Source organism: Necator americanus, chromosome I (assembly GCF_031761385.1).
Source record: "Necator americanus strain Aroian chromosome I, whole genome shotgun sequence".
Classification (NCBI taxonomy): Eukaryota; Metazoa; Nematoda; class Chromadorea; order Rhabditida; family Ancylostomatidae; genus Necator; species Necator americanus.
Window position 1 is genome coordinate 33,285,555 of NC_087371.1, and position 22,432 is coordinate 33,307,986.

A 22,432-nucleotide genomic window follows, 5' to 3' on the forward strand; every position below is an offset into this window, starting at 1 on the left:
CTAAACACTTATTCATTACATAGAGTACCACGGACATATCCGTCTTTTAAGACAACATTTGTTCATACTACACATCATATCTGGCTGGGAACACATTAAAAGCATCGGGTGATTCCGTAGGTCAAATGCTTGTTCTATTGACGAGAAAGATAGGATCACGAAGAAAAGACCCTGAGCTGACACACGGAAATATGGCACTCATCGATTGATCGGCTAGATCCTTATTTGGTAACATTTTCGAAAAAAAAATTACTTTTCTCGTCTCAACCATGGTTTCATCTAATCCGGCTTCCTGTAAAAAAGTGGAGATTCTCATTGAAATGTTTTTCTTATGAAAAATTCACCGTCAGATTAATGTAATGTTGATGAGGCGCTAGTTACCTCCAAGTTTCCAAGCCCGGAAAACATCAAAAGTTGGAGATAAGCGGGTAGCGTTAAGAAGCTTAACACGTTCTTTTGATAAGTGTCATTTCCGAAAGTGTCGTCTGATGAATGTGATGCTGGAAATTTCCTTATTTTTCTTTATTGTTCCCCTAATCAACTGCCAAAAATATACGTATCCTACGATAGTGCGGAATAGGACTACATTGGAAGTGGCGACATATCCATTTCAGGTAACTACCTAGTTGTTTATGACTTAATTCTCAAAATGTTTTTATGTATCCCTCAATAACAGGGCGAGGGCGCCGGACAATTAGCACAAATGACAACTAGCAGACTTCTAAGAAATATTCGCAGAAGAAAATCAGATCAGAAGCCTATTTGCACTCGTTAGGGCATGACTCATTGAGTGTGAAAACACTTTGTGCGATGATTTCACGTGCATACTTTGTTGTAGTTTCCATAGACAGCAACAAGTTCTGGTCAATGTTCTCCAATGGTATGTATGCCACGAATTTATTCAAAAAATGCTTTAATTTCCCCTTAGAACTTATGGCCGATATTCTTGATTTTAAAGGACTCCAAGGTCATCTCTCGCCAGTAACTGGACATATGGAGTACGGGTGAAAACGACATGAAGCAAGGTGCTTAGTTGCGTAGGTGGCGGCGTTAGAAGCGATGCGAAGGAACGTAGCGGTTAGAATCAAGGTGGGACCATAGCGAACTTCAGCGAAGAATAGTGCTAGCAAAGGTTCTAGCACGATCCTAACCGTTACGCTCAACCGCAACGCTTCGAGCGCAGTCGCTTACGGAACTGCACCGTGCTTCATGTCGTTCTGACCCTACTACACTTCCAACTTTTCATTTTCTCTCGATTTTTTCTTTGTATTGACTGATACAAAATACTTTCAGTATATTTGCGTTCAATGTTCAAGGTTAAAACAACTATATGTAGCGATAGAATATTTCAACGTGATGTACTGTAGTACTACGTGTGTAGTAGTTATAAATAAAGGATTTCGTGCTCCACGGTTAAACAGAAGTCTGGTGCAAAATTAGCGAAGGCATCAACAACAATTTTTGCAGTGAGCCAACGTTAAAATAGCACAACATCCCCTAAGAAATTTTCAAAAGTATGAAAGATTGTAGATTATTCGATCTACTATATTTATTTTCATGGTTTTTTAAACTCAACTGATCTACGAAAATAGCTTTGGAGCTAGCTTTGGACTTGATAGGTATAGTAATGTAACGTGATGTAGAAAAAAAAAGAATTTGAAACATTAGTTTTCGGAAATGTTCTTATAGGTTAATAAAAGTTAAAAGTATAAGAAAAAATTATGCAAAAATATTTATTTCAATAACACGAAGGGAACCGTAACCAATCACTTTCTTTCCAGTCAGGAACCACTTTCGCAACAATACTGCAAACTACTTGGACGACACCAACTACATCATGTGAGGTTCCTGCGTACAACTTTTTCCCACGGGATTCAGATGAGGATAAATGGACTGGCACATGTTTATGTAGGTTATTGATCGTACTGATTTGTTGATGTACAATAACGTTACCAGGTGTTCTTGTACTTTTTTCAGTAGATACGGCACCCACGTCGAATTGCAAATATTGGAGAGTTTCTGTGCTTTTACTGCTTGATAATAACTGGCTTTCGACGCTGTATCTTCAGCAAATTCAATCTTTTATAAGGGGGGTGAGTGGTTCGCTATCGACTTATAGTTGGATTTTTGGAGTGACATTCTAGAAACTGCTAAACTGGTCAGGAAAAGTAAATTAGTTACCTGAATAATCAAAAGTGATTACAACTAAATGAACGACCGAATCACTGAGTATTCATTCACAACTCCGTCATTCGGTCATTCATTTAATTGCATTGATTTGAAGGCAGCGTATCACGAAATTGACGTGGTATAGAAATCCCTGGGAGCCCGTATAGTTCGAAATGTATAATAGATCACGAAACCCAAGGTGACTCTCCTAATCGACGTGAAAAACGACGTGGGAACGTCATTAGTTTCTACGAGGTACGTTAGAACACGTCCCTTTGTACAAGCTCCACGAGCTCCGGTCTCCTCAATAGCCTATTCGGTTCTACCTAAATAGTCTGGTGAGAAGACCTCACCGATCCTCGACCGCTCGCTCGTGGTCGCGGCGCGTATGAAAGGATGGTGCGTTCAAATATACCTCATAGAAAAGAACCCCGTTTTTCACGCCGTTTTTTGTTTTTTCAAACGACGATTAGGAGAATTTGAGCGAAGCCAAGCTGGTTCCAATAATCTATCCGAACTTTACGGATTCCCTGACGTTTCCGTACTACGTCAATTTCGTGAAAAGCTGCTTTTAGAAAGAAAAATTTACTGCATGGACGGCTTGAAATTTATCTGGATTCCATTTCCGCTGCATTGCTCTTTTCAACTTCATTAATAGTTCCTTAAAGTTAGTGAATACAAAACCCTCTCAGAGAACAGTAAGTAAACGGCCCGAAACGGGGAATTTAGACTTCTCAAACATGTTTTTATAGTTTTATTTCAGAATTTCAAATCTGTCCTCTTCTTTTTCGTATATAGATATTCTAACCATAAGTTCTGCAGAGGATAAAGTCAGCAATCGGAATAATCCGGAGCAAACTGAAAATCGAAATGTAGATGCGTCATAAAAACTCTCACAGTTCCTGATCTTCCGGGGGGGGGAGGGGGTTCATATTGTATCAAGAATTTCCTGAAAAAAATAATTGGAAGGATTTTCCACCTACACCTACATAAAATTACCGCTAAAATCCAAGAAATTAAATCAAACTGATTAAAATTAAACTGACTGAAACGTTCACTCTGCATTCATGTTGTGGCGTCACTTACTGTGGAAAGAAAAATCGACCTTGTCCAAACTCCAAACTTTTTTCGGCGTTTCAAAAAAAAGTGGTCAGAAGCTACAAAATGCTTTACTAGCAACAAGACAATATAGTTCTTTATTATAGCAAAGTTTCCACGTTTCATATCTAGTCTTGAAGGAAAATGAATTTCTTTTAAAAAAAAAACTCGAATTATCCGCTTATCTTCACGCCTGTTGCTTATAGGAACAGAGTTTCCGAGGAAAATGTTAAGCATTTTCAAGCCGTTAAATATCACTATTCACATAGATATTTGCAGCGAGTAGCAGAAAAAAAGATTCCTCCCGAGATCGATTTTTTTTTCAATGGTCAGAGAAAATGTCCGGCAGGAAATTCCAGTGTGTCAATCATTTTATGGGATTTTCTGACATTAAACACAACAATCTTATGCGAATTTCTCTTTTATTAATTCTATCAACATAGTTTCAAAGCTCTAATACAAAAAAAAAAACCGAAAAAACCCATTCGCTAGTCTTTTAGTACGTTTTTCCACCGACGTAACTTTTGAAAAGGGCGTAGGATTTTTTAACCAATATTGATTTTCTTCTGGTCTGGGAAATCCAGTTCAGAAATTTCTAACCAGTTTTCAAAGTAGCACTATGACAAAAAAGAACCCAAAAGAACCCAAAATATTATGTGCTCCTGTTCTGATTTATAATAGGTGACCGAGATGCAAAACGCAATTTTTCGGAAGGGCGGGGCAATTTTAACCGATATTGATTTTTTTCTGGTCTAAGAATCAAAATTCACCCAAAGACGCTTACGCCGGCAAAGATACCATTTGTACGTCAAGATAAAATTTCTGATAACTCCATAATGCAACGTCATACTACAACGTTAAGCTGTATGGGAATCAATATGTGGTTTATCGATTGATCGCTCATGGTTTTTATGAATGAGATCTGTATTTGGTCAGACAATCACAAGAATAGTAATTCACTTGAAATCTGAAAGTCAACAAACACTCTCAATCACAGGTGGTACAGAACTGCGATTCTCGAAGCACTTTGCAAATATTCGATCCAGGGAGGATTTTAATGAAAGAAACCTGTGAATCAGAAAAGGTACGATAAAACGTCCTTTTATTGATTAGTCCAATATATAATATTTTACGTGTACATATTAGAGCGTTTAATTTTAAGATGGGCACTGTTCAGCAGAAAAGCTTAATAAATGGTATTTCTACTGGTGACACGTACAGAACAAATGGTTTATCAGCTGGTGATCAACTGGACAAGCTGTTGGATCAGTTGGTAGGCGAAATACATCCAGTAGCTCTAAAGTTTCCTATGTCAAAACCGTGAAAAATAAAATGTCAAGAACGTACAAGAACGCACGCACTCAAGACAATATCATAAAGGCTTTTTCGATAATTAAATTCGAAAAATTTTATCCTGAAATTACAATAATTCATTTTTCTCATCTATCCGTTTTTATCCCTTAGAACTACAATTCAGCTATTTCTTTTTAACACCAATTAATCTTATCATTTGTTTTATTCCTTGATTTCTTGAGACCACACCCTTTTATTGATCTTCGCCTCCTTAGAGGAAAATGTTTCCTACAACCAGTAATAATCATAGAATGCTGATTATGTGGGTGTAGAATATACTTTACTTTAAAAATATGTATAATGGAGAGGAGAACGTACGAAAAGTCACCGAAGCAAGAATCAAAATGTTTCGTTTCGAATATGTTGACAAAATTTTCATCTTTTCATTTTTTTTCGTATTTTTTGTGTCGCTTGCAATCGCCCACGCTTGCTATAAACAGGTGGAATGCCGTCAATATCTGACGTCATTCATAGTACATCCATAAATTTCCTTGCAATATATAATGAAAAATTTTTCAGAAAATAATAATCACTTTAAAAGGATTTTTAAAATTATTAGATCAATAGATTAGAGCTTCTGTAAGGCGGGTCAGTGGTTTTTCACGTTCTACTCCTTTAGATTTCCTTCTGTCTTTTTTCTTTCCGTACGGTCCCGTCCTTCAAAATATAATTTTTTCAGAAAGGATACGAAGAGAGAAAGATAAATTTGCATAGTAAAAATAACCTTTCATGACGCTGAGTTGAACAAATCAGTAAAAGACCTAAAATTATAATTGGAGAGGAAAACTCCAAAATGACTATCAGAAAAATAATGTTGAGATAGGACAACATGTTTTATTTAACACTTAAATGTTAAATAAAATTAAGCCTGTAGATTAATTTTGATTGTTTCAGCATTCTTGTGTTTTGGATAAACCATTAGCGGACGATGAAGCCGGTGTGGCGTTCATTTTCACGGATTTCACCTGTACGGAACTGTGTCGCAGTGAAAATTTGCGCTCTGATGCACAAATCATAACAAATGCTCTCATAAAACAGGGTTTCGTTATGAAATATATGCTTCTCAGTGATGATAAAACCGAATCTGGTAAGTATGGGAATTTCTTAGCGCTATATTACCTAAAAGAAGAAAAAAATCTTTTTTGAATAACAAAAACTTCACTGTGTTAATAAGCAGTATATCATCGGTATCTTACGTAGAAGGTCGCTGCTTGGCTTAGAGGTGATCGCTTAATACTTGCTGACGACTACGGCGGATACGGTACAAGCATAACATATGTAGGTAGATTGTGATAGATTTTATTAAAGGCATCACCTTTAATAAAATCTATCACAATCTACCTACATATGGTATGTTGAGGGGTGCGATTCCGTCCATTTCTTCCTAATTGCCGTAAAAAACGGCCCGGAAGATGCGGCGCCTCACAGGGCTGGTGCGCTCCAATCGAACTCGTTGTAGAAAATAGTGCGGTGGAACGCTCAAAGCCGCATCTTCCAGGCCATTTCCCACGGCAATTAGGAAGAAATGGACCGAATCACCCTTCTCCCCATAATATACAACCCCGTACACGAATACTCCACCGGGAATCCGTACCACTCCAGATTCGTGGGGTGATGCCTTTAAACAGTTGTCCTAGTCCCAGCATCCAATCTTTTTTTTGCGGAGAAAAATTTGAAAATTCGGCCTCCTCGTATTAGGAGAAAGAATAACTAAAACAGTTAGTGCTAGTGTGGGGAACACATTCAATTCGAAAATTTTCAAATCCTACCCCTTTACTTTCCTCTCACTCTATTGGAACCCCCTTATTCCTGGTACAGATGGTATGTGTGACATAACTCTCAAAACTCCTGATCTCGACACGTTTATCTGGATCTTTACGAGATCTTCGGACCTGGATGCTCCTCTCGGACGAGTTTGCCTCGTCAGTAGCGGACATCGCTCACAATATGTAGGTAATATACTACATTCTCACGGATTACTATGAATGCACCGATGTGAAGAATACTTGTGGGAAACCCCCAAAAAAATAAGATTACTGTTTCCAACACAGCAAGGTTTTTATTATTATTCTTCCCCTAACCCCTGCTCTCAAATCTTGCAGGCTGTGCTAATAATCTCTTCTATGCTTGTCATAATATGGTCTCAACGTCCTGCGATGTTAGCGTTTACGGTAATCAAACCGTACAGTTAATCGACATTATGGAAGCGTCAACGACATGTTCGGTTGCTTCGACGAGTTCACCTAATGATAACCTCAGTGCAGTCGGTAAACGTTCATATAACTCTATTAACATTTCCGAACACAACTAGAAGTTTCTAGAAATGATCATCACCATTGGTGTGCCATGTTTCTGTCTTACGATAATTTGCTCCGTGTGTGCAGTGTTCTGCTATAAGAAATCGAAGCACAGCACTCGACAATGGCGAACATTTTGGCAGACACAGTCTGGTTTCCGTAATTCTGAGATGTAACTTATTTTATTTCAAAATTGCCTAACTATAGTCGGGTCAAAACGACATGAATCACGAGTGTAGTTGTGGCGCGTTTACGTACGCGCTCGGGACGGCTCGGTGGAGGAACCAATTGGGACCGAGGTGAGACCGTCGCAAACTACAGCGATGGATGGGGCCAGGAAGGGATGCACCACGCTCATAGCCGCTACGGTCCACCAAAGTGCTTCGAGAGAAGCCGTGTACGCAATTGCGTACATGTTTCATGTCGTTTTAACCCCACTATGGCTGAAGGGCTGAAACAACCGCTCATAACTTGACTTTAGGGTAACCAACCATCCTCAACAATCGCAACTAACGCAATTACCTCATCCAGCGAGTTTGGTGATGGCTAACCACTACATGGACATCAAAGCATTGGCTGAGGCTAACAAGTGTGCATTAGATTTATCTAAACTTATCAGATTTATATGAGTCGGCGTGGGAGTGCCTTCATCTCGGCTGGGATTGGCCCACTGTTACACCAATCGTTCAAAAGACTTTTGAATTCTTCACAAGTTACAGAAAGGACCCGTGGGAAGTCTCACAACAAAATCTGTACATCCACGAAAATGAGATCCTAGGAAACGGTGCATTCGCCGTGGTATTGAAGGGGACATTAAAAGGTTAGTGTACGGTACGTTTTACTACGGTACTGTAGGTGTGGCCTCTTTTGCATACACCTACTATTCGTTCAGGTAAAATTCCATTATTGATGGTCAACCCACGGTTGAATATATGTGCCGAACATATGCAAGATGATGGGCCATGCGATGTACAGTAACTCATTAACTTGGCGTATATGGATGTCATCCATAGTCTATTAACCGTTAAAGATCTTTGCAGACGGCTGTGAAACGGTTGCCATCACATGCAAACGATCAAAATCGGATGGAATTTTTCCAGGAAATAAGTTTTATGAAAAATCTTGGCTATCACACACATATTATAAGGTGAGTGGAGGTGGGCGAAGCGTGTCATCCAGTCACAGACAAGCCATTGTTTTAAAGTCCTCCAAACAGAAACGCGTAGTAAAATCAATTATTCCCTCTGAACAATCGTTCAAATTTTTAGCATGTTGGGTTGTGTGTCCTGCCCACAAAATCCAATGATACTCGTGGAATACTGTGAATATGGCGATCTGTTACATTTCCTACGGAATAATCGTAATCACGTTATTATGGTGAGGAGAGGCTAGTTCTCCAACTTTCTTCATTTGGCACGAATTTCCCAGTATTTTTGCGCAAGTACAGTTTCTCTTGTGAGAAAATTCGTAGCCACAACTGTGGAAGGGTCACCGCATATCTATTGTCACTATGTAATCGAGAAAAGGAGTTCGAGTGGATGTGAAGAAAAATTGACGTTGAAAATTTAGTGCAAAGATGATGTATGCCCAACGGATGCCGACATTTGTCTAAGGATCAAGGACTTAGTTTCGATTGCATGGCAAGTCAGTGATGGAATGGTGTGTTTATTACTGACATTAGAAATATTTTTTTTCTGATAAAGAAGGAAAAATGCAGAATTCATAAGTGTATTATTGCGTTTTTGACAAAACAAGCACGAGTCTTGAGGTGAATTTAAACGTCCAAACCCACGCGACTTTGTGTATTTGCAGAAAATAGTTTCATAGAATACCGTCAATCAATAATACTGATCGATCAACTTTTCAGACGTACTTATCATCGAAAAACTTCATTCATCGCGACGTGGCCGCACGCAATGTACTTCTCACAAAACAGTTAGTGGCTAAGGTTAGAATTTCCACAAAATGAGACGTCTCATTATTGACCGATTGCTGTTTGAATGCCGAATTTTGAGGTTAGCGACTTTGGGCTCGGGCGCTACGCAGATTCTGCCCTATACACAGCCAGAGGCGGTCGTCTACCGTTTAAATCCATGGCCGTGGAAGCACTGAAATTCTATGAGTTCTCCGAGAAAACCGATGTGTGAGTTTCGGATGTAGCTCTGACACGATTGCAGAAATGGAGTCATATAGAAAAATATTCAGATGGGCATTTGGAATACTATTGTTCGAGATATTTTCGCTTGGCGACGTACCGTATCCTACAGTCCAACCAACGGACATGATTTCTTACATCGAACAAGGAAATCGTCCACCGCAACCGGAGAAGTGTCCAAATGAGATGTTAGATATCATAATAGTTCGTTAATTAGTTCAAATTGACTAAGTAAAGATTCTAGATTTGGCCTTATGGAACGCTGTTGGAAAGCAATTCCTGATGATCGACCCATTTTTGCAGAAGTAGGTTCCTCCAACGAAGTAAACAGCTTCCATAATCTCACTGGCTTTCCTTTTTTAAGATTCGAGGGGAACTGACAATCCTACTTAATATCGACGATGAAAGTTATGGATATTTGAGCTTAGACTCACGTCAACTACGGAATATGTTTAATCGGCAGGTGCAGTGAAATTCACTAATTTTTGCAGTAGCTGCGCCGCAGATGCGAAAAAAAAAACCTTCTCCTGCCAATTTTGTTTGAAGTGCCATCGGTGTAACCTTCCCACGACGACTCACTGGCAACGTTAAAGGGCGAGTTTACTTCTTTGCAGATCAGTGAGCTTCATTCCAACCCTATTAAGGACGACAATTCCAAAGAGTTACGAGGAAAGCAAACGACGCAGACCAATGAAAAGAACACATTGGTCGGCAGTGGTAGGTGAGTTGTCTAGATGTCTAATCTGAATGATTCATTTACCTATTGTATACCCGTAGAGCGCACCACAACATAGAAACAAAATCTGATTCAACCGGGATAACACTGTAAGAAATGATAATCTATTAGTGCACATGTTATATTCATCGTTGAGATGTCGAATGCACATAAATATGATCAAAATATTGGAAATTTATGCTTTTCAGGAGCAACTTTCTCACTGTTTCGCCTAGTCAAGATCAGAACATTGGTCCAAACACCGGGGCAATCGTCTCAACGAATTCAAAAACAGCTGGCGTTACCGAATTTGATGATTCTACCACTAAATATCAAGCACAGAAGAATTCCGCAAAGCCAACCTCATTTGCAGCAAAAGAATCAATGACAAATCTACGGGCACAGTCCAGCTCCAACGATGATATAATGTATAAATCAGGAATGAGGAAAAATACCGGTGATGTTTCAATTCTCCTGGAAAATATCGTGAATTTCTCTCTACAAATGCCAGAAGATAAACGGACAGATTGTATACAATCTATGGAACAATGGATGAATAACAGGTTATCCAACGGCTGTTAAGCAAAATGGCTGCTAAGCTATATAAAGTTTGGGGAAGTTTTTGATGCTGCCAGAGAACATTAATAAGTTATTGATAAAAATATTTAAACAAATGCTGTTTGTTACTGTAACAGAGATATAGGCAAAAGCATAACTCCAGGAGCTAAAACACGTTGTGTTTCACTGTTTTCAGAAATTCTCTTAGGTTACATGTCAAAACAGCGGCAACCAAACCACGCCCATAACCCGCTAGAGTTTATTTCCTTCCAAGGGCAGTACAGAAATATAAGTGAATACGGTATGCTTGTTTGGATATAGTTGGCCTGTTTTAGAACAAATATTTGTTCTGAATGTTGTAAGGCTTTCTTTTTCGGAATAATAATGTAATCAAATACTTTGAAATCTTTAACAAAAATACAGCGGAAATCCTTACCTCCACGGACGATTCCTCGTGTATTTTCTTGAGCACCCTCCAGCAAAAAAAAAAAGCGACTTAATACGGTATCATAAATCTGTACGTTAGTCGGTAAGAAGTTAGGTTCGGTAACTGCACGGTTGGTGATTCGGGAAAGCACTAAGGTCTTCCACCGGTCCGGGTCGATAGACTGGAACCAGATAATAGAAACACTGACTTGATACGGCTCGCACTTTTAGATTACTATAGGGCTGCACACACGTTTCTTAATCTCAAACGATGCTGAATTGAAATGGAACGCGGAGGCACATCCCTGCAGGGATTGGTCAACGCCACCCACTTTACCCATCACTTTGTCAGAGAACTGTAGTGAGATGTAACATTAATAAATCTTCATTACTGTACAAAGCACAAAAATTGCACAAAATGATTATTCAAATAACTTATCAACTCCAATCTGACAACAAAAATCTTCCTTCAACTAACAAACTACAAAATTCCGCCTCCTGGTGGCCCAGGTAGCCTTCGGGGATAGGCAGGTTCTACAGTCACAGCTGGATGTGCCCTCCCTTGTTCTACAATAGTCGCTGGGGGACGTCTGCGGGGGAAGGCTGGTTCCACTGATACAGCAGGTAACGGTCCTGGCGTTTGAGTGATTGGTCCACGGATCTAAATTGTCAAGAACAAATAAAAACACCTGAGGGAAGTACTCACGCAAACCTTACCGTTTGAGGAATAACGTTTTGATGTTGTGGACCTGTTGGCATTGTTCCGAATTGCTGCTGAGGAGTCTCCGTAGTAGTCTGTCAAAATTTTGAAGTTCAAATCGGATGAAATTTTAAAGATGGAAAAACAAAATTCTGCATCTGTACTTTACTTTTGAAACGGAACGTACCGGAATTCGTTGTTGTGGCGGGGCCGAGGATGGAGGCTGTCGAAAAAGTCCCCGTCCAGCATGACGCTGACTGTATTTCAACATTCTTAACTTCGCAATGGAAGCATGCGTTGGTCGCACTATACCAGGTGCACGCAATGGCAGCTGCGGTAGCCGAGGGTAACGTTTCGCAGAATTTGTGACCTGTGATCGTACTCTTCCAAGCACCCAACCTCATTTGGCAGATGGGGACACACCTGAGACAATTTTCTTGTTCCTACTTCTATGCACCCAGGCTGCTGGACTCCACTAGGTCTTGTCCCTTGAGCTCGACGCTTCTCATTGGCTAATTTTATTCTCCTAGAGTTGTTTTCGTTGTCAGACAAAATACTACTTTTGATCATATAAAAAACAATGGAATGAGAACATACTTGAACACAGCCTCTCCAAATCCAGGAAACGCTTTCTGGAAATCGGCTAATTCATTCAGACCCTGCGTTTTGCGACGTCGCACAAATCTTGTGAGCATTTTCTGGAAAAAAAAAATGAAAATTTGCTGCCAATTTTTACAATTGCAAATAGCTTTTTTTTCATTAAATAAACCTGGTACCGCCAAGTGACTTCCTCAAGACACAAGGTACAGCTTGAGATGCCACATTTATTAAGATGAACTCAGTTATGAATGTAATCATTGGTTAGATTATTAGAAAACATTTAATGTTGTGATGGTATCATTTAAAAGTTAGAGATGAAAGCAGTGTGCAAGAAATCGGGTAGAGGAACCTATGAACTGCTCAAAAACATCAACTTCAAGCATACCAAGCTAGCGAAGATGATGCACAAAAGAGAAACCGAACCATATCCTCACCTATGCCCCTATACTTCGCTTTTTTCGTCCCTACAGCAAGTTTATCCTATTTCAACACAGCTCAAACGCCCACCTCAATTAGATGCGTGACCTTTTCTGCATCTCCTGCCCGCATGGGATTTGCTTCTTTTAAGGAAGCGATTCGTCGCTGAAGGAGATCTAGTCGAGGAAAAACAACTGACGCAACAGTCTATAAAATTCGTTGCAAAGCTTTCATTAATGTCAACGTTCATCTTTCTCTAACCCTTCAACTGACCTCACAACCCAACTCCCCCAATGCATACAATGCACCATAAAGAGAAGCAAGACTCGCTCGAGAGTCAGTGAAAATCTGACAAAGTAGTGTCGTGATACGAGCACGCACATCCGCCAAATATGTTCTCCTTCAAGTCGAATCAAATCAGTATTATTACAAATGTAAATAAATACTGGTTGAACCCACTTGCAAATCATTGCCAATATCAAAGCGGCAAATTCTCGGACACGAAAATGTCGCTTATCGTCTGGATCTGCACTTATTTCACTACAAACTACACACGAGCACACAGCAGGAATAATATCATGAAGCTAAAAGGGCTTGTTTGGTCCTTATCTGATGACAGCTATAATTTTTCTACTTACACATTTGTCCAAATTGACCTGTACGTTATCGATTAGCGTTTTTAATAACCTCAGTATATTCCGTAACACTGGAAGGTTCCTTTGTACGATGTTACATCGAACACCTGAATAGTAAAGAGATTTATTAATGAATTAGATGTGCACCTGGGTTACCTTCGAATATAATCAGAGCAAATCGCGGCACTAAGGACTGCAGTCCTGGATCGGAGCCCAGAAGGTGAAGGATCTCCTAGAAGAACCAAGCGATAAACTCATAAAGTTCAAAAGAAGTACTGAAAATCCCTTCGAGTTAAAACAATTTGGGCGCAAAAAGCAGCATGATTGACCGGAAAATATATTTGGGAACACCCAGATGAAGAAATAAAAGTAATAAAATTAATATACAGCTGCTTAACACCCTAGAAAAACGTCGTGTGTAAAGTATCATAAATGGCTGCTGGGTGTTAAATCGACAGGAAGAAAACAGCACATACTCGTCTCTTTTCCGGGGAGGGCCCCATAACTGTTTCCACACACTTTCGGAAGAAGACTTGTTGGTCCTGAACAAAAACTTCTCCTCATTATCATATTTAATAAGTGTAATCAGTTCTAACCAATGCAAGCACATGGCTGGTAACTGGACGAGAACTGGATTGTTCCGACTTGTGAATAGCTCTTTGTGCACGAGCTGCATCCTCCTAAAGAGAAAAATTCAGGTTCTTAGATCACAGAGCACGGCGAAACTGGAATAGAGAAGATATTTACAAAACACAAAGCTGGGTAATGGAAAATCCCATAAAGATGGAGGTGGAAGACCTACTATGAACTACAAGTGTTGAGAAAGCGTAACGATGAGCATGAAACGTACCAATATACCGTAAACGCATTGCAAAAACTCAGTACAAAGCCTGTAAAGAGCAAAAAGAAAAAAACTAGCCATAATCGAATCATTTGGCCCAGGAGGATAACTGCTGGTTTCTTGGGTAGAAGCAGAATCAGCAGCAATAACAGGATTCTCAGGCACCCTTGGTTGTTCGCCATCAATAACTAGCCAATGCTCTGAAAACAAGAAGAGATTTGTGTTGTTTCCCAAATATTTCCGAAACTGAAAATATCTTGACGAAAACTCACTTCTTATTCGTCTCTTGAAAGGCATTCTACGAGGCGGCACGTTCATAATCGATCGGAGATCGACCACGAATCGATTGTTAGGATATAAAGACTTGTTCAGCATATCCGAAAGGCGAAATTGCGTATTTGACGGAGCATGCGAAGAAGTGAATGGGAACTAAAAACGAGGACAAACTTCTTTGATATGTGATTGTAAGCAAGCCAGACGATGTTAATAATTCTGGACAGCAATAGAAACACTAAGTAGACGGTGGTGTTACAATGAAATGATGCGATTGAAGAAGGTATAATATAACTATACTAGTTCACTGGGTCTATTTTGTAGGCTGTTAGTTAAAAAAAAGATTGAGTCACTGGCGTATCAATCCACTCAGGATGCGCCAACGCGTTTTACCAGAATTTGTAATTGTTGAGGTTTTGGAACGCCTACACAATGAGTTGCAGAGGTCAGTCGATTATCAAGCCAGTATTTTTACCCTCCCAAACAAGTCTGGTACCAATTTACCGATCCCAGAGGGATGAAAGGCTTGGTTTGCACTATCGCGGTTTCGAACCATCGAGCGTGTGGCTACAACGGGCCTCTAATCTACTACGCAACACTTGCCCCAAGTTTTAAATCGTTAAAGAAAAGAAAATATTTCAAATTCAAATCAAATTCAAATTGGTGATTTACTCACTGAAACCATCGGTTAGGCCTTCAACAAAACACTAAGGAAAATTTGGTTGTTTTCAAGAAAGGGAAAATGAATAAACGGATAGAAAAGAGGAAAAACGAACGAACGAATAGAAAAGAGGAAAAGTGTGCTTTCTCGAATTTCTTAAACTTCTTTAACTAGACAAAAATTGTTCCGAAACATCCAAATCAGTCACAGTAATTTTTTCGTAAAAAAAAAGCACTTTGATAACTTTGGCCGTATTTAAAATCCTTACGACAGACTTCACAAAGTAGATAAGTAAACCACGTCGCCGTCAGTCTCAGTAAAGGAAATAAAAGAGGCAAGACAACCCATGCTCTTTTTTTAAAAAAAAGACAGGAATAGATCGAAACATTCGAAAACTACTGGAAAAAAAGACGAACTAAAAAAAAAGATGCTAAAGCTAACGAATAAATACTTACGATTGTGTTCAGTACATTAACGCTGTTTTCTATATCACGGGACTCCACTTTCGTTCTTCTCCCGTGGCCAGCAATATGTGTGGCCGTCATTACCACATCTCGAACAACTTCCAACGCATGGGACATTATATTGTCTATAGCTAAAGAACGCTTATTTTTGACCCATAAAACCATTAAAACTGTGTCCACACCAAAAACTGAGGAAATCTTGTTAGGGAAAACGAAAACGCAGAACAAAAAGAGGATTCAAGGTTGAAATTCAAGATTGAACCATCCCTTCGCACACCAAGCTAATACTAGTAGATAACGACCATACACACAGTCGAAAGTGAAGCTACGATGGCGGTCGACAACTATTCGAGAGCAATAAGAATAGCAAGAAAAAAAAGGAGAAAAGCAACATTACAATACCATGCTGGTGAGGTTTATGGTACGAGACACGGTTCAGTGTTAATTTCCTATCTTAGCTATGGATAGACAAGCATTCATAAGTCCAATAAATTCAATACGGTTATTCACAAACCTTGCTCTGTGACACCATCACGCCGAATACCCATTCGCATGGCAATAGAACGAGCATATGTGCGATTCCAAGCAGTATGATCCGCTCCCGTAGTGAATTTAGCTTCAATTTTCTAGCAGATATCAATGATTGGTTGTGTAAATAACATAGGACCTTACATGGACGAAGCAACGAAACTTTCGATTCCTCGGCTCCTTGTTGCTTTTTCTCCGGACTAGCCATTTACGATGGATCCGACCAATGAAACTTACTACTCTGTAAAAAAATAATAAGAATACTTCTTTTTTCAAGGATTTACAGCATATATACATATCTCACCAATGATATAAAAGAAGCAAAGAACTAAGGAATGGAACATCACACTCAGATAACAGTTTATGCTCAGTTTTTCTATATTACAACTAGCCAGAATGGAAATGTCCTACACCTTTCAAAATCGAAATTAGAGGCGTGAATCGTCACATATTTAAAAAGTTTCACACTCTACACTCGACATACCGTCTAGCGCGATTGCGCTGAGATCTCGAATATTCGAGCGATTTTTCGAAACGAAACATTCAAGTGTCCGGGCTGTTAGATTTTCCAAGTACTCGAGTATTCGGCATACACGTATCACCAATGCGCTTCAGTATTTCGACAGTACTGCGTAGAAGGCTCTGTTTTTTGCTTAATATTCGAAATTTCAAATACGTCTAGTTAGAAAATGTTTTATGCGCTGTACCTAATCCCTGTTCTGGAAGAAGAGTCTGCTTTTTCTCTGTCAGGATGTCACTATCGGAAACCCGTCATTTCTAAAATACTGCACCAAAAGAGGGCAAATCTACGCTTCCTGGTACGGATTGTCTGGGCTGCGTATACTTCAACAAATGGGTATTATCAATTTTTAAAGAAAAATGCTGAAATACATGCGAGCTACGCAGTAACATGATTCTATGACACAACCGCTTCAGTGGTTTTTTTTTCCTACTAGGAGCAACAAAATCGAAAGTAGCTAATGATCTAAATACAAGCACTTTAGATAACCGTTCAACGGTTCTCGTCTTCCGAAAAGCTTCTAGAAGAACTTCCAGAAAGTGCTCCCACGCTCGGGGAAAACAGCAACTCCATTTTCTGAACTTGTCGCAGTTTTGACAGCGGACTCAAACAATGATTGTTCAGATCTAGGGATCAGGGTGATCACGAATAACTTCCTCAAGTGGTCTCAGTTGTTTTGCGCGTTCATTCGAGGGTCATCTCTGCAAATGCACAGAATTTTTGTCATCAGCGAGTTTTTGAGTGGTCTTTTTTCAGTCATTTCCTTCGAAGCCGTGGACAACTGTTGCTCTCGTGTGATGTGTTTTAGAGATCTCATAGCTCCTCATCGCCTTTCCTGATATGTTTTTTTTTGGCGGAACTTTTTTTTATGGGAGATCTTTGGACTTTATACTTACTGTGGAGCACAGGGCCAAATTTGGCACTGGAAAACAATAAAGCGTTTGATTTCCTATCGAGACGTTGAAGGAAGGTGTGGTACATAGATGCAAAAGGGGTTAAATGTAGTTTGGGGAGGGGAGCACTTAGTAGCGCCCTTATTTCTTGAAGTAACTAATTAAGTCGGTCGGGGCCCTAAGACCTAAGCATTAGTCTTAGAGGATCTATGACATGCAAGTTAAAGTTATTAAGTAAAGAAAGTAAGTTAGAGCGTCGATAAAATGGGCGCCACTGAATGCCTCCACCCCATTTTCCTTTTGCAAAAGTAGATTTAGTAACGTTGAAGGTGGTTAGCACTTTTTCATTTATTATTTGAATCTTTTCTTAACATTTTAGTTATTAATTAACAGGCCAGTTTTATTGTGACCAGAAAGTTTCGAAGTCGTCATTACCTTATTTTCGTGGCAATTCCTTTGATTAGATCGAGAGTTATTATTCCAGAATGCCGAACGTAAACGTTAAATGGGGCAAAGAGAAGTATGAAGTTTCACTTGATTTCAATGAGACACCTCTTGTTTTCAAATCACAGCTCTTCGCTTTAACTGGTGTACCTCCAGATCGTCAAAAAGTGGTGGTAAAGGTATGACTTTCAGTATTTCAAATGTATAGAACCATTTTTTCCTCATTTCTTTCCTGCTCTACGTTCTGTTGTTGTTATTTTTAATCTTTTTCTTGCTGATCTCCTGTAACATCTACGGTCATACAAAAATTGATTCTTCTTGGAGATTATTTTCCACCTTTTGGATGAGGTGCTATTCTTCTACCGTTCACTTTTCCGGACCATACTTTATTTTGTACTGGGAAGGTTTCTACCGAAATTCCTCAACATTTTGTTCTGATTTCCAGTAAGATTGCTTAATCGCTATACTTTTTTGCCCGATTATTTTCGCTTAGGGGAGAACACTTGGAGATGAATCCTGGACGGGGATAACAGTTTCTGAAGGAGCTATGATAATGATGATGGGAAGGTATGCAAAGATTTGGATTCCACCTAAGCATTTCACATTATTCCTGAATGAAATCAATCGTCAATGATTCGTCATTGTTTTCAGTGCTGATGCCGTTCCTGCACCTCCTAAGCCGGAAGACGAGAAGAAAGAGACCGTGCAGAGCGACGAAAAAGTGATAAAACTACCTAGCGGTTTGAAAAATCTAGGAAATACTTGTTATATGAATTCGGTGTTGCAAAGCTTTAAGGTGAACTTTTCATTGTAGAGTCGTTATTGTGAATGACTTTCTCGTGATATTATTCTTCTCCTACGTGTCATCTTTCCTTGTAGACGATCCCGGAAATCAGGGATGGTCTTCAGCGATTAAACCAATCCAACCAGGAGTCTGATGCAAATAAAAAGATGGCCATGGCTGTGAAAAGTGTTTATGAGATGCTTGATAATCCACGTCGAACTCCTGACGAGCCACTGGTGCCTTTTTTCATGTTGCAGGTCAGCATTTTGAAAATTACTGCTGCTATTGCTCGACGGCCATCAGAAAATCCAGACTGTATATTTGTTACTGCCAATTTCTACCTTTTAGTTCCGAACCTCATGTTCAGGCTCTTCACAACATACTTCCTCAGTTCAGCTCAAGGGATGAACACGGTCATTTGGAACAACAAGATGCGAATGAGTGCTTCTCTGAGATTCAACGAATGATGTTAAGCGCCCTGTCTGCTAACAAAGGTTCTTTCCTACAACTTTGCTCCTCTTCTCCTTTTCATTGGCTTCATTGTTCATGTGTTCTCTTCTTTGGTGATATCTCTGATCTAATTAACAAGAATCTCGAAAAAAAAAATCTTTTTTTTTTCTAGAGCTTGTCGGGAAAGATATCCGGGAGTTCTTCCGTGGAAAATACCAGGTTATACAGAAATGTTTGGAATCTGACGAGGAGCCTGTACAGAAGACCACTGAGGAATTTTATCAGGTTCGGTGAGGATATCAATGTTCTGTAGATCTTCGAAAGAGACGTTAGATAAAAATTGATACGTTCGCAGAAAATCAAAAAGAATTGAGAGTGTATAAAATTGCACCAGATATAATTCAAGTTATAAGTCAGGTTGTAAATAGCTTCTATTTTCTGCTCTTTTTTGCGTAACTGTGATTTATTTTTTATTTTATTTTATTATTTATTGTTATTCATTTTTTTTAATTATAGCTTTCCTGCTTCCTGTCAGCAGAAGTTAGATATATCCAAAGTGGAATCAAAGAAAAACTCTCGGGAGAAATTGAGAAGATGAGTACGGCATTAGGTCGGAACGCAAAGTGGGAACGTAATGTTAGTTGTGATTCATCTTTGGTATTTTCTTCTTCTGTTTTCTTAAATGATGCAGTTGATTACTTGATGTCTATTTCATCTCCCTAGGTGCTCATTGATCGACTACCTGCATATGTCTCGGTGCAAATGGTTCGATTTTTCTACAAAGAGTCCAGTCAGGTACTTTTTTTCAACCTTCTTTCCTAATGTAAGTAATGAATGTAATAATGTAATCAGGTGAATGCCAAAATCTTGAAAGACGTCAAGTTTCCGATGATTTTGGACTTGTGTGATATTTGCACACCTGCACTGCAAGAACGATTACGTCCCGCTCGAGACGCCGTCAAGGTGACTCTGGTGCACTCCGTAATTGATTAAAGTTCATCTCGTTGTTAATTTTCCAGAAAGAGGAAGATGCAAAGATTGAACGCATGAGGAAACAGAAGATGGAAGGTACTGATTCTAAGGTGAGGGATTAGGATTTCTGTGTTTTATTTTAATCTTTTTATTGCTGATAAAAATCTCAACTTCAAGTAGTTGGGATGCGATTGAGTTTTTTTTTTTCTCATTCTTCAATTCGATTTTGGTTAGTTTGCATTTTGTTATTGTCAATATCACGCAAAACGCACGTTATATGATATTATCATGCAGTACTAGCAAATTGTGCTTTATAATTCCACACTCTGCAGTCACCCAGTCCATTCAGACTCTTCTATTTGCATTGTTGCTATCAGATCTGATGTTATTCCTGGACTAATTTCTTTTTTTAGTTACACTATATTCTCTTCTTCCCCTTCTTTGTTTGCAATTTATTATTTACCTTCTATTCTTCCACTGAAGATCTGAAAATATTCAGATCCTATTTACTTTGCATTTACATTTGAGTGCTCCTTTATTCAGGCTGTTGAAGACGACGGTAAACCATTACCTTTTTCGTTTCCTGATGATGAGGGTAGCAACAATTCTGGGTTTTATGAACTGAAGGTATGTTGCACGCTACATTTTCGATAGTTTTCGCTTTCTATAGTTAGAATCTTCTTGTCCATAAAGGCAACGGTTTTTTTTTTCTTAATAAATAACGATTTTATTTAAGAAGAACCGTATTACTCATCACGTTATTCAAGTACGGTGTTGTTTTAGGCTGTGATAACCCACAAAGGACGATCGTCAAACTCTGGTCATTACGTTGCATGGGTGCGTTTAGGTGAAGATAAATGGGCAATGTGTGATGATGAACATGTTAGTCCAGTCACATCTGAGCAGGTACTCATTTTCTCAATCTGTCCAATCCTATCCATTTCTCCACTCTTTGAGACTTCTTTTGTTGATTACTTTGTATATCACGGAAATCTCTTTTAAATTTTTCCTGTTATTGAGACTTCTGTGCAGCTAGAACTGCTGTAGACTAGTAATGACGGATCAAAATGATGCGGTTCAAGTACGACACAGATGATCCTGATCTTTGCTGGCCAATAAAGTTTATAAAATGTGCGTACGCCTCACTATACGAAAATGTATGTTGAAAATAGTTCATTTTCATTAATGTCATTTAAATGTCATTAAATATCCTACCATTCTTTTGCAATGTCATTGAATATCCTACTTTCGACAATCTTTTGGTGTATTTTCCATAATCTACAAAAAATACCTTCTAGGATCAGTAGATCTTACGCACACAAAAGTAAGATGAGTATCCTGAAGAAGTCATAGCGCTTTCTTAGGACTGTTATACGTGGAAAACAAGTCTTCTCCTATAGTTACGTTGTTTCCAGGTGCTCAAATTATCTGGAGGCGGAGACTGGCACTGTGCCTACGTTCTACTTTATGGCCCGCGAATTGTTAAAGAATATCCAGCATTAAAAGATGAAAAGGAGAATATAGAAGAGCAGACTAAAGGTATTGAAACCATGCAAACAAATTAACGAATTCACAACTAATTTCATCTGCCTTTCATAATCGACTTGTAATTCTTTTCACCTTAATATGTCACCAGTTACGTGTCAATTTATGTTCTCAAATGTCTGGTTGACTTGTTTTTCATTGAATTCTGGTGTTCCGGTATATGATGATGGTGATGTTTTGAGAACTTAACAATAAATAAATTACTTATTTAAAACTAGACGAAGTGTAATTGCACGATTTATTATTATTTTTAAATAGGAATTCATAGGTATAATGATGTGCACAACAGCATATTCCCTACAATTGTTGGTTGTCATCAAAAATGAAATAACAAATATTTGTAAGGCGGTTAAGCGAAGATGTAAGACCGGTGATGTAAACGGTATGAAAAGGGACGGATGTGCTAGCTTGGAATAGTTTGATCCCATGAAAAGGGTGAGATAAGGATGACAACTTTATTTCGATCAAATAATTTTTACCTAGAATGCAATATAGAGGGACATGTCACAAAGTGATGATGTTTCTAGAACTTCTTGATTGTAATGTGGCGGATAAGCTAGTGTGCAGATGGTGAAGTTGAACATTACGGGTGAATATTACGCAGCTGGTATGCCTACGGTAAGCTCGCCTAATACAGACACGCAACAAATGACAAGGTGATACTAGGTGGACGCATACTGGTACACCGGAGTAATATAAGTGACAATGTTTCCTATTCTAATTTTTGAAAAGAAAAAAATCGAGAGTACGTGTTGTTTGTATCGTTTATGTGGCATGTGCAAATTTCACATAATTGCAGCACAAAACAAAAGAAATATTCGATATTAAATATGTACTAAGCAATACTAAGTGTAAAATATTTGAGTAGGTAATTTTTGCCCATTCTCCTTGGACAAATCAAAGAAGCTCATGTCAAAATGCTTCTGCCAGAGTC

The 22,432-nt window shown here is 38.9% G+C and overlaps 3 protein-coding genes across 5 annotated transcripts; 2 read left to right on the forward strand and 1 right to left on the reverse strand.

Moving 5' to 3' along the window:
- Positions 1-1,059: 1,059 nt before the first annotated feature.
- RB195_007640 (uncharacterized protein) lies at positions 1,060-10,369 on the forward strand (the record flags this gene model as incomplete). 2 transcript variants are annotated; one of them, XM_064181377.1, is made up of 21 exons in its annotated part: positions 1,060-1,089; positions 1,782-1,908; positions 1,978-2,093; positions 4,265-4,351; positions 4,445-4,540; positions 5,515-5,707; positions 6,723-6,887; positions 7,239-7,326; positions 7,399-7,506; positions 7,637-7,737; positions 7,810-7,891; positions 7,948-8,064; positions 8,186-8,294; positions 8,487-8,576; positions 8,785-8,865; positions 8,933-9,060; positions 9,123-9,260; positions 9,317-9,377; positions 9,437-9,535; positions 9,687-9,793; positions 9,997-10,369. In XM_064181377.1, the coding sequence occupies 21 exons, from the start codon at positions 1,060-1,062 to the stop codon at positions 10,367-10,369; spliced, it is 2,496 nt and encodes an 831-aa protein (XP_064038170.1). The 2 variants fall into 2 exon arrangements, with proteins under 2 accessions (XP_064038170.1, XP_013293329.2); XM_013437875.2 differs by lacking the exons at positions 1,060-1,089; positions 1,782-1,908; positions 1,978-2,093; positions 7,239-7,326 and adding exons at positions 6,439-6,573; positions 6,942-7,089 and having other exon boundaries at positions 4,325-4,351; positions 7,810-7,886; positions 7,958-8,064.
- Positions 10,370-11,252: 883 nt separating this feature from the next.
- RB195_007641 (uncharacterized protein) lies at positions 11,253-16,098 on the reverse strand (the record flags this gene model as incomplete). 2 transcript variants are annotated; one of them, XM_064181380.1, is made up of 17 exons in its annotated part: positions 11,253-11,432; positions 11,489-11,566; positions 11,659-11,841; positions 11,895-11,997; positions 12,069-12,169; positions 12,579-12,695; positions 12,762-12,888; positions 12,948-13,072; positions 13,127-13,230; positions 13,280-13,355; positions 13,600-13,665; positions 13,720-13,803; positions 14,043-14,164; positions 14,237-14,393; positions 15,354-15,493; positions 15,877-15,978; positions 16,035-16,098. In XM_064181380.1, the coding sequence occupies 17 exons, from the start codon at positions 16,096-16,098 to the stop codon at positions 11,253-11,255; spliced, it is 1,929 nt and encodes a 642-aa protein (XP_064038171.1). The 2 variants fall into 2 exon arrangements, with proteins under 2 accessions (XP_064038171.1, XP_064038172.1); XM_064181379.1 differs by having other exon boundaries at positions 13,974-14,164.
- A 1,690-nt stretch (positions 16,099-17,788) lies between these two features.
- RB195_007642 (uncharacterized protein) lies at positions 17,789-21,518 on the forward strand (the record flags this gene model as incomplete). Its single annotated transcript, XM_064181381.1, has 13 exons — positions 17,789-17,926; positions 18,241-18,314; positions 18,399-18,543; positions 18,627-18,788; positions 18,899-19,025; positions 19,154-19,266; positions 19,498-19,617; positions 19,705-19,776; positions 19,834-19,944; positions 20,001-20,063; positions 20,497-20,580; positions 20,737-20,859; positions 21,369-21,518. 13 exons carry the CDS (start codon positions 17,789-17,791, stop codon positions 21,516-21,518), a joined length of 1,482 nt encoding a protein of 493 aa, XP_064038173.1.
- Positions 21,519-22,432: the final 914 nt, after the last annotated feature.